The sequence below is a fragment of the Triturus cristatus genome, chromosome 4_1 (genome assembly GCF_964204655.1).
Source record: "Triturus cristatus chromosome 4_1, aTriCri1.1, whole genome shotgun sequence".
Taxonomy (NCBI): Eukaryota; Metazoa; Chordata; class Amphibia; order Caudata; family Salamandridae; genus Triturus; species Triturus cristatus.
Genome location: NC_140585.1, coordinates 1,220,605,543 through 1,220,617,613, shown reverse-complemented (window position 1 = coordinate 1,220,617,613; position 12,071 = coordinate 1,220,605,543). Strand labels below are relative to the sequence as shown.

General features: G+C 46.1%; 1 protein-coding gene across 3 annotated transcripts in view; it reads left to right on the top strand.

Annotated features, from left to right (window-relative positions):
• The window catches only part of PIP4K2C (phosphatidylinositol-5-phosphate 4-kinase type 2 gamma), a 310,827-nt gene that overhangs the window by 99,805 nt on the left and 198,951 nt on the right, over nucleotides 1-12,071 (top strand). For all 3 annotated transcript variants that reach the window (XM_085654599.1, XM_085654598.1, XM_085654597.1), the window contains exon 5: nucleotides 5,535-5,681. In XM_085654599.1, the coding sequence (XP_085510725.1) occupies nucleotides 5,535-5,681 (147 nt within the window). The remainder of the gene's footprint in view (nucleotides 1-5,534; nucleotides 5,682-12,071) is intronic.

Genomic DNA, 12,071 nt, shown 5'->3' with positions numbered 1-12,071 from the left:
ATTTAGAAGCCAAGTTATGTTAAAAAATCTTAGCTATTCGACTAGATAACCTACTCCCGGAGCTGATCCATCCGGATCAGTTGGGGTTCTTTAAAGGAAGACAGACACACGATAATATCAGGCAAATACTCCATTTAATTGAAAAAGTTTCCAAAAAACAGATCCCGGCTGTCCTGACACTTGACGCCAAGAAGGGATTTGACCGGGTGGACTGACGATTTCTCTTCCTCACATTGAAGAAGTTTGGCTTCTGTGATAAATTTCTAGAAATGGTCAAGGCAAACTAATCCTCCCCGGTTGCAGAGTGTTAGTTAATGGGGTGAGTTTGTAGGTGTTCCTGCTTGGGAGGGGAACAAGACAGGGGTGTCCCCTTTCCCCTTTAGTGTTTGCGCTGAGTATAGAGTCTTTGGCAGCCACGATTCGGCAGCTCCCACAGTTCTGTGGAACCCGTTTTGCAAAAGAGCACCAGATTTCACTCTTTGCAGATGATATCTTGCTTTCCCTGACTCGGCCTTCACCTTAACTCGCGGCCATCCTAGAAGTTCTGCAACACTTCGAGGAAGTATCAACCCATCTAAGTCACATCTGCTTAACCTGACAGTCTCCCAGGCAATGGTAGATGACCTCACTGGCTCAACACCTTTTTAGTGGGCCCCCACGGGATTACATACTTGGGCATTCAAATCACACCTACACTAGTGGAGCTCTTTCGAGCCAACTACTCACCGTTATTACGACAATTAAAGGCAGTGTGAGAAGTTGGCCTGATGTATGATGTCACTAGTTCTAGTGTACACCTTATATCAGTCCAAATACCCTTATGGTGATTGGTTGTAAAGTCAACCTTATAGACCAGCTATCCTAGTGGTAGCATGGACAAGAGCAGTCTTAGGCTAAACTCTGAATGGCATGTGAAGCCAGCTGTGATACCATATATAATCCCTTGAATACCAAATGAAAGGACACCACAACAGATATATATATAAAATAAAGTGTATTTATTCTAGTCAAACCCTCAGCACTCTTTATGAGATTAGAGGTAAGTACAACACAGTCTTATTTAAGCATACATTAAGTCACACAGGTAAGTAATACAGTTAGGCCCTAGGGGCCACGCAAACCATATACTAAGTAAGTGGTATAAGAACCACTGTCACGGAAATAGAATAGGCCTAGGCCTAGGGAATCGCTGGGGCTACACTACACTAGCGTTAGTTAGGAAGTGGGAGGCCCACGGGATTCGTGTGCAGAGTGGAAACACTCACGCGTAATGCGTAAAAGTCAATAGCAATAGTACAGTTTAGAAAACGGTAGATTTAGGACACTTCCGGAGTAGCTAGGAAGTTGAGACTTGAAAACTAGACACTAGGATAGTCACTATCCTGATGAGCACCGGAGTACCCAAGTTACCTAGCCCACAGGCTGCGGGTGCATAGGGGTGAAGATGCGTCGTTTTCGTCGTCGACTCCTATGGATGCCTGAAGAAAGATGCTGACAGGCAGTCAGTGAAGAGTGTCCGGTGGATCCCAAGGCTGGGATCAAGAAGAGAAGAAACCTGCAAGCAGAAGGGACAGAGTCAAGGTCACTAGCCAGTGACCACGTGGAACCAGGAAGGAACCAGGCGATGTCGTGAAGATTGCAGGTGAAGGTGAAGCTTGTCGCTGCAGCCAGGAGGACCAGGAAGCGTCGAGGACAACCAGGACCAGGAGGCGAGCTGTCCCACGAAGGCTCTTGCTGTCGGCGGCGTCGAAGTTGGACTAGGACTCACCAAGCCTTGGCAAGCGGAACCCACGAAGAACGGAGGACTTGCTTCTGGTGCAGACCAGGAAGGTCTGGGGTGCTTCTTCTTTGCAGAGAAGCGGGAGCCAGTCTGGAGGAGCCAAACCAGCGCAGAAGATTTCAGGGTGCGTCGTCACAAAGGCCACTAGCCAGCGGGCAAGCAACCGGACAGACGCGGCAAGCAGAAAAATGCTGAAGGGCCCCACGCAGGACTCGTGGAGTGTGGGGGGCTGATCTTCGGTGCAGATGGTGCTTGGGGTTGGGGCTTCTCAATCCCCGGTGCACAACTTCGAGGGTACCTCAGAAGCTGCGCTTTAAGTTACTAGCCACTTTTTCCAGGTAGCCGGTCCCACGTTGCTCGTCGCCTCCACGGATCTCAGCTCTGCTGTAGATGTGGATCAGGGTCGGAGAAGTCTGGAAGTCAAGGCTCTGGTCAGGCTCTGCAGTCGGTTCCTCGTAGAACGTGGGCAAAGCAAAGGGTAGTCTCTTGATGGTGCCTGTTTGCACAGGGTAGCCACTCCTTGGCTACAAGGGAGATTCTTCAGTCTTCTTCTTTCGTCGAATGTCGAAGGTCCAGAGTTTCTGTTCAGTTTTGCAGGTTCAGGATAATCTAAAGTCTTGAGGCCCAACTCCCACTCTTATACTAATCTGGGGGGCTGGGATACCTGCTAGGTCACGCCTTATGGGTGGGACCTGGGAGGGGGTGGTTACACCCACTTCCCTTTGTCCAGTTTCGCGCCAGAGCTGGGGCTGGAGTGCCCCAGCGCCGGTTTGAACTGGACTATGCAAGGAACACCTTGTGTGCCCCAGGCATGTCTCATTCCTTTCAGCCCACCCTGCCCCAATACACTAAAGGCTGTCTGGGGAGGTGCTAGCACCTCCCCAAGCAGGAAACCTATTGTCCAGGCCTCCCTGGCTGGGATCACTCCAGGCAGCAGGAGGTCAGACTTGTGTCTGTGGCAGCAGCATCCATTTTGTGATGCTGAGGCTTTGGTTAGAGTTAAACAGTAAAGTAGGATTTTAACATGTCTCTCCCTCTAGAAGGGAGGAATAATATCCTCATCACCAGAAATGGTATGGGGGTATTATTCCAAAGTGTTAGACACCTTACACGACATGTTTTGATAAAGCCAAACCATAGTTACCATAACCGTTTAAGATTATAAGGCACTTTAAGAGTATATGGTAGGCTATATTATAGAACAGCTATAAGGACATGGTTCCGAAAGCTGCAGACAGGCTCAGCTCATGCTAGAGCACCATCTCACATGTTACCAAGCACTCTGCCTCCAGGATTGTTAAGGCCTGCCATAGGAGTGACTGATAGGTACACATGTGTCTATATATAAGGGTAGATATAGGCATACTATATCTAAGCAAGGGGTGATTACACGACCTTGCCCCAGCTGAGTGATCAGCCAGTTGTGTCTGATTGGAAGGCCAGACCAGGGGTGGCATAATACATGCTGCAGCCCCTGGGAGGCCTAGGGTACACCTATGCCCTGGGTACCTAGGGTACACTGTACATGGTCCAATAAGGTGATCCTTACCAATTGGTTATGTACCTAGGGTACATGGAGTCCATTTTAAAGAGAGAGCAGACAGCCTGAGACCCTGAATGGCAGGATCTCAGGCCAACTAAGTCGAAAAACCAGCTAGACACTAGGCAAAAAGTTGGGGGTAACCATAGTCAGATATCCACCTTCCTACAGGCGGACTTAAAGAGATGGGCACCACTATATTTATCTTGGCTGGGGAGGATCCATGCCATTAAAATGTCAGTTCTCACACTACTCCTCTATTTATTCCAAGGGTTCCCGATTGAGGTAGGCTGCAGCTTCTTCTCCAGCTTGCGCTCCATGGTAACACAATTCATATGGCGGGGGAGGGCAAGACTTTCTTATAGGGTGCTCCGGTTGCCTAAGGCCAAGGGAGGTCTGTCACTGCCAGATTTTACCATATATTACAAGGCAATGCAGTTGAGGATGATTCCGGAATTGCCAGCCCGTGAATCAGACAAGCATTGGCTCCAGATGGAGAGAGCACTCACGGGGAAATATATATGGGATGTTTGTGTAAACCTAAAACGGACCGACCACCAAATGCCTATCTGAGGCCACATGCACCACTCTCAGAGTATGGGACACGGTCACGGGGGTTGAGGGACTGACCTCCTTTCAATCACCGATAACACATACACATTTCAATCCAGCATTTCCACCTGCCTTGCAAATTGGACCCTTCGAGGCATGGAGGGTGGGGGACTGTTTAACGGTCTCAGACTTATTCCATAATTGATATGTGCGAACCTTTGAGAACTGTGCCTGGGATTTTCATCTCCCACCTACATCACGCTACCAATATAATCTGTTAATACACTGGGTTTCCCATCCCAGTGTGAGGGATGCAGCCACGAGATAACTTACACCCATTGAGAAATTTGTGAAGTGCAGTAGTGGGACGAAGGGCACCATTACGTTTTTTATACAGTCTCCTACTGGACACTTTACCATGCCCCAGCCCCGACATAAAGATCACTGGGAGGGTGTCCTGAATAGCCCCATCACATAGGCTCAATGGTCGTGAGTGGTTAGAGATATTGCCAGATTCAATCATTCAGTGGGGCTCCGGGAGGCATATTATAAACTATTATTTGACTGGTATTTACATCCGGCTAAACTTAAAAAGATATTCCCCCAAACGTCAGACCGTTGTTGGAGGGGGGTGTGGGTTATTGGGTGATTTTCAACATATTTGGTGGGACTGTCCTAAGAACAGACCCTTTTGGGCTGAGACATTAGCACAACTCAAAGGACTTCTAGGTTACCCTCTGCGGAGGACCCAGGGTTTGTGCTCCTGGACCTACGAAGTGAATCTCTACAACATCAGACACATGGGGATAAATCAATTAGGTGGCTCTGTATCTGAGCCGCCAAAAATGGCATTAGCAGCAGAATGGAAGAAAGCGGCGGCTCCCTTTATGACTCAGTGGCTCTCTCTGCTATGGAAAGTAATAACGATGGAACGTCTGGAAGATATCTTAGCAGATTGATACAAAAAAAAATTGAATTCCTGTGGGGCCCACTAGTATCTTATCACACAGAAGGTATTCCCCTCTGCGCTTGCCCCACCACAACGAGGGCACTCCACCTGTTTCGGTTTTGAGAGTTCTGCCCAGTGGGGACTCACGAATGGAGTATGAACACCCTGATAAACAATGAGACATCAATGGGGTAGATAGCCCCATCTGTGGACAATACCCATTCCCTGAGGTACTACAATTTTGTTTTTGTTTTGTCTTTCTTTGTTCGGGGTGGGGGGGAAGGGGTGGGAGGCACTGCGTGCCATGGGGGGATTTATTTTGAAGTGATTGTTTCGAGTTCTGTATCCTTGCTTCTCTCCGGAAGAATACTGCATTTCTGGAAATAGCAATCAAATTGGACTGAGGAGTACGGATGTTGTAAGCACTGTGCACATGAGTTCTTCTGTGTTACTTGAACATAAACAAAACTTTGACAAAAAAATAATTGATAGGGGCTCTTCTGGATAATTGTGGGCATAGGCAGTTGTGGTAACTTGATGGTATTTGTGGCGGTTGATTCTGTGTTGTGACCCGCAAGGACACTGACACTGTTATATTTATGGGTATCCACACTAAACTTTTACTTTTCAATAAAACCAATTGATTGAGAGCTGTTGACAGTAACAATGGTTTTATTTCTTTTCTACATTTCCCCCACCTTCTCTTCTCCTAGCACATCGTGCAGTGTCATGGAAGTACTCTGCTGCCACAGTTCTTGGGAATGTACCGTCTCACTGTGGAAAGTGAGGAGCATTACATGCTCATAATGCGGAACATGTTCAGCCACAGGCTCATCGTGCACAAAAAATATGATCTGAAGGTATGTAGCTGAAAATCTATGATGCCTTACCCATTCTGTTGTGTTTCGTTGTGCAGGTTCGAAGAATGCCAAGCAATACTCTTATCCGTGATTCTTTTGTTTGTTGTCGAGGGGACATCTGTTACAGTCAAACCTATTCTTTTAGGTATTATGTGTAGTTGATATACAGTAATAATGTAACCCTCAATTGATATCCAGTAATGATGTAAAATATAGCCATAGTCAAATCAAGCCATAACTCGGACACCAAATGCAATGCTTATGACCTCAAGTCTTGGTGTAACAGATGCAAGATTATGACAATTTTAAATGTGTTAGATTAGATATTACATTATCATTTAAATTAAGGGGACGACTAAAGTAATAGAATTATTTGTTGTTTGAGTATGTTATTTAATGACTTACTTTTCAGTGATGTTCATTGGCGTTCATGGGTATGGATATTGTGTGATCATAAGCATTGTAGGTGGTGTGTTAGTTACAGTTTGCATTGCTAGTTATGGATCGTGATGCTAACAGTAACTGATACTTTAGTGAGTTTGCTTTGTTTTTACCCAATTACCCTAACTGTACATTAACTTTATTTTAAGTGAATGTCATTGTTTTTTTAAAAGAATAGATCAAGTATTTAAAACAAATCCTAATTGAAACTTAAGTTTTACCATGTTTTTTTCATTAAATTTCAGTTTTTTTTTTAATGATGTACTACATCCAACTTATAAAACTCATTTCCTTACCTGCTGCAAAGCAATGTGGCCTACCCAGTACAGGTGGCCTTTCAGGTCCTGTATGCTAACATTGTCAAGCTTTTGTTATTGAAATTTTGGTGGTCTCAAAGGAAAAAAAATGTGTTTTAAAAAAAAAGCTTTTATTGGTTTTTAACGGTTTTGTTTTTCTTGAAACTTCAGAGGCCACTTATAATCATTTCACACATTGATGGCATTTCTACTTCATAAAATAAGGGGTAACTATGCTTTGGTGGTGGTTGTTCTGTGGTGCGTTCTGCATCATCGTGGGGTATTTCTGATTCCTGGCTTGCTGTTGTTTGTTTTTTAATTTTTGGTGTTCCAGGAACATGATGGACTCCTTCTCATCCTTCAATCATGAAACTACATTTCAAATCAAAGGCATAGAGTCCTTTCTGCCTCATGCTTGGCTTCTGGTCATATAGCTTAAAGGTGACCCTCTCCATGTGAATGATTAAAGAACTCGGACACAGTTGAAACCTTGGTCTGCTTCTCCACTTCTTTACCCTTTTCACTGCAAACCACTTTTTCTCAGGAGTAGCAGAAGATGATCTATCAATATCCTGTTGAGATTTCTCAGCTGTGTTTCAGAGCTGCAATGTAGTAGGGACTCAATTAATCAACTTCATAGATGTCCTGCACTTAAACAGTTGCGTCTGTACATAATTCAGTATTTAAATGGCACCAAAATAAGTTGATAGTTTGCAGATTTTAATTGGAGTGTACTGACCCTGGACATCCACAATGATGCATATAGTTCTCAAACTCAAAGCAGAGATGGTGAACTTTGGCAGAGCGCTATGAGTTCCACAGTGTGCACACGCTGTACAGAGTTTGCAAACTATGACAGGGAACCCAACACTGGTACAAGACCGGATGGTCAATAACACATCAAAGATAGAATCTATGGGCTGAGCTACCCCCACCTTCACCTTGTTGTGGTGGGCTTGTGACTTTTGCTAGAGAAGTTCTTGTAGCTTCATAACTGTTTGTGGCACTCTGGGAATTGTGGCCACAAATGGCAGGACATACAAAGCGCCCCTCTGAAAACACAATTGCTTTTCCCCCACCATCCTCTTCAATCTAGGACTCTGCCATGATCAAATATGGCGGGCCATCACATTTATCTGCACAGACACAGATATAGAGGTCTGAGTTTGGAGCAGAATGTTCCACCGGACCAATTGGGGGAAGGGAGGAAATAAACCATTGGTATCCTATTTTGAAAGGATGCAGCCTCAGAGATCGAACCTGACGGACTCTCATGGGGACTCTGAAGATTGAAATAATGAAGTAAGTCAGACTTTATCTTTGGGTGCCAGATTATCTTCTGGAGGGTTAGGGGAATAGACGTGTAGTATCTGACTCTCTGATGGTTGACCCTTGAAGTGACACTCTTAGTACTGGGTTAGCAATGGTCATGTTCTCTCCTAATGTTATCGTGGCAGTTCCTGCTTTCAGGACATGAGGGATTATATCCCCGCAAATAAATGCCCTCAATATTAGTAGCACTCACGCCCCCATAGGGACTTCTTAAGAATCCCAGGCCTGGCCAGATAATGAGATTTGCTTTCTATTGGTAGGGCATGCTTTCAAAATTGCTAATGGTGAGCAGGAGAGAAGCGCACCATCTCTTCAGGATAATGCTTCATCCCTTGGCAATGAACCAATTAAGGATGCTTCACTGGATCTTACAACTCTGTCAGTAGCTTCTTCCATTTTCTCAACCTTGGGTGACCTGTCCTTTTACTGATCAAGGATCTGCAGGGCCTCAGAGCCTGGAGGTGGTAGAACATCTAAACAGTGTATCTTTGAAGGCACAGAAAAGTACTTATCTTCCTGTAGTCAGTGATACTATACCTGATGGGGGTAAGAAACACTCATCTGTCGTAGACTTTCTTATCACTTTTGTAGACCTTGGATAGTGTCTCCGATGAGGAGTATCAGGAGAGAGATGAGGAGGTGGAACCCTGGGTGGTAGGCAATGTTTTATCTCGCATCCCCAAGGCTTATAGTCATGTGGGAGTCCGTCAGATAAGGATTTAAAAAACAACATTGTGGACTTAGAGGATACTGAAACAAGGATGATGACGCAGATGACGACGATGCACTAGATGACGGTGCAGTGAAGCTGAGGTGGATGAGGATAATGAAGATTGCCTAAAATGGTACATCTCTGCCCACTATTTCGTAACATCTATCGATATCACAAATACCCCTGATATAGCTCATGTGCCGCAAGAAAGATATGGGAGGGGGGGCAATCACAATCTATCGTTCATGATCTGCCCCCCACAGATCCGGACGCAGAATTAGTCCTATAAAATGTATCCATCCGAATGCCTAACCCGTATCTCCATTTATGATCTGCGTACAGCGAGATGTGTTAAGGGGGATGCTGCTGGAGTCCAAATCTCCCAATTGAAAACACATGCAGTGGTTCCTAAGCTGTCAAAACAAATGCTAAGAACCACACTGTTGAATCGCCTTCCAAAGCTGGATGATAAGGCAGAGAAACATTAGGAGGCAGCCGTTGTCATCCAAAGCGCTCTGGTTCTAACAGAAAATCATGCATAGCCTCTCAGAAAAAGTGGATGTCGTTGAAATTCAGATGAGACATAATAACCTCTGGGTCCTTGGCATTGAGGAGGGGCTGAAGGTGATAACCCAAAGGGGTTTATTGTCCGGCTGTTTCAGTGTACCTATCACTTTTGGAGGTGGGGCCTGAACATACCGTCCAGTGTCACACTACAGGGGATAAAAGGAACTTAAAGGAGTGGTGGGCCCTGAGGTTTAACTTATGGGAAAGAGACCACAGGGTTCCCAACCGGCCCTGAACATTATAAACGGAGCCAAAGCCCTGGATAATCTGTTACATTGAGACACTGGTAATGACCTAGGCTCCAAAGCGGCTACATAGGTGAATAAGTCTTTTGATGTTGCACTGGAGAAGAAGTCCACTATACGTTTCACTTCTCTGACCTACACACTCCCACCTGATTCATCAATTCGGGTGCATGAAGTGGGGTACCTCGGGGGACAAGGGTTACACTTCAAAACCCCACATTACCATCTCCAAATCGATGAATGTTAAAAACCATGATGACATATGTATTGTAATTTATGGCTGGCGATGTTTGTTTTTCTTTGTGACTCAATAAAATTTGTTTGCAAAAAGAAAATGGAGCCATAGCTACATAGGCACCGAAAACTCCCAAGAACTGTACCATACATAGGAAATTACATGAAATACATAGCAGAGTGGGGAGCCAGCCCTGTGACTCGGCGGTGGCGCAGCAGCTTCCCGCCTTACTCAAGCTTCCTACTTACTGGCCTACATTGGGCAGCTTTGAAGGGTCTGGTTAAGCCCACCACTATGGAACCCCTCACCCAAGTGCTCTGTTACAACAAGACCAATCAATACTGGCACATTGTGTTCAATAAGAGACTGTGAAGGGGTTTGCTAGGCCTCGAACTACTGAGGACACACTAACAAGGTGCGACGCTGTTGTGGGTGAAGCCGCAACCTAATACACATGTTTGCTCCAACGCATAAACCTCGCTTGTTGGACTGGGTTACGTCGTTCCCCCCGCAGTCATGGGGAATGGCATTCGTAAGAAGGATCATGAGCGGAGAGGACCCTTGCCAGGCACTGCTGAGGGGATACCCAGGCTATGGTTAATCCAGACTTTAGGTCCAGACTAGATGAAGTCTCCACTCTTCAGGACTTTTTCCAAACGATCACCACATCCAGGGAGATACTAGAGACCTAAATAGACACCCTGGGTGCAGACCTGGGGCTGCTAAGAAGTGACCATTGTCACCTGGCAGAATGGGTCATGGCGACGGAGAGAGACCTGACTGATGTAAATCTGAACCTGTTAATTGCAGCAACGCATTGCCACCATGGAAACCAAGATTTTCACACTAGAGTCGAGGGCTGAAGGCACTGAAAAAAGATCTTGGCGCAATAAAATCAGGGTGGTAGGGAGTCCTGAGAAACTGAAAGGGAGCTGATATGCCGGCTTTCCTGGAATGCTGGCTTCAGGACTAAATGGCACCGTAGGGCCCTTTATCATCTTGTGCATTAGTGCGAGCACACAGAGTACCTGGGAAGCCGCCACCTACGTGGGCGCCTCCACATCTGGTGGTAGCCCGGTTACTATATTAAGGAGATCATGACCATATTCTGAAACAAGCTCAACAAAAAGGGGGCCTCCTTGCGAAAAATAGTACTGTGTATATTTTTCCAGACTCTTCCATAGAGTTTCAGCGAAAATATTCCAGTCTTTTAGAGGCTAAGAGAAAATTGAGATAGCTGGGAATCTCCTACTCTGTGATCTTCCCAGCTCACTTGTGAGTTTCCTCAATGGATGGCACACGTTTCTTCCAGGCCCCACAAGAGGTCTGGAGACAATCAATCAGCAATCACCGCCAAGACCTAGCCAGGAGGCACGTGAGGGATGTCCTCGCAGGGCTCAATCCAAATGCAGACGGAGACACAATCAGCGGACATCCCCCTTCGGGTCGAGGTCTAACGAGAGCGTTGAAAGGCAGTGGAGGTTGTGGCTTCGCTGACTAGCGGTGGAAACCATAAGCACATGTTCGACGGACTCTGATCAAGATTCCAGCATATCCAGGGACTCGGTCCTGGAACTGCCTTGAGTGATACCCGGCACATCTCATGGGTACATATGTAATCCCTAGTAACAATATAAGTGTGGGGTTGGTGGCATAGGCCCGAGTAAAGATGTGTAGTTAGAGGGGGAATGCACATATGAATCCCAAATGCCGCAGCCATGTTTGGACCGCTAGCCTCTGGGTGGGAGGGTCTCCGGGTGGAGCACACCTTTGAACACACCCCCACAGTAGAGTATTCCGTGGGTACTTTCACAAACATTGGATAGTTAATTTATGAGTTTGAATGGGGGGGTAGCAACCTTCTTATTCTTGGGTGTGGGAGTTGGGATTATTGTTACTTGTTGGTTACAGGGGATACTATGAGTTGCAACTGAGAGCAATTTGAGATAAGGCCTGGCTTTGTTCCTCAGAACGTACCAATGACTGACTTCATGACATACAGGCTATTCTCCTGGAACATTTGAGGCATGTACAACATGTCAAAACACTATAAAGATTTTTATAAATTTAATAGGAGAGGGATGCACATAGCTTTTCTGCAGTAGACACACTTGACGGCTAGGGAGGGGAAATTTCTGCAACGCAGATGGAGAGCAGGCATTCTACACAACTTCTCGGCATATGCCTGGGGAACGCTGATTTGGACACACTGGGATTCCAATTCCAACACAGAGGGGACTTGATAGATCCGGAGGGCAGATATGTAGTAGTGACTGGTCGCTTAGACAGCTGCGACATACTGTTGTTCAACGTCTACACCCCTAATGTAGAATAGGAGGCCTTCCTGATGGGATTGTTGAGACTACTGGCCCCCTACCTTATCCACCTGACAGTCCTGTGGGTAGTGACTTCAATTGTATGGCAGACCCGCAGTTAGATCAGTCACACCCTCCCCTGAGGGATTCCCCAGTGCATAGATCAGCTCATACTTTTGTGGAAAGGCAGGCGAGATGGGGTTGCTCGACATCTGGAGACAGACACGCCCACAGGCTCGATATTATT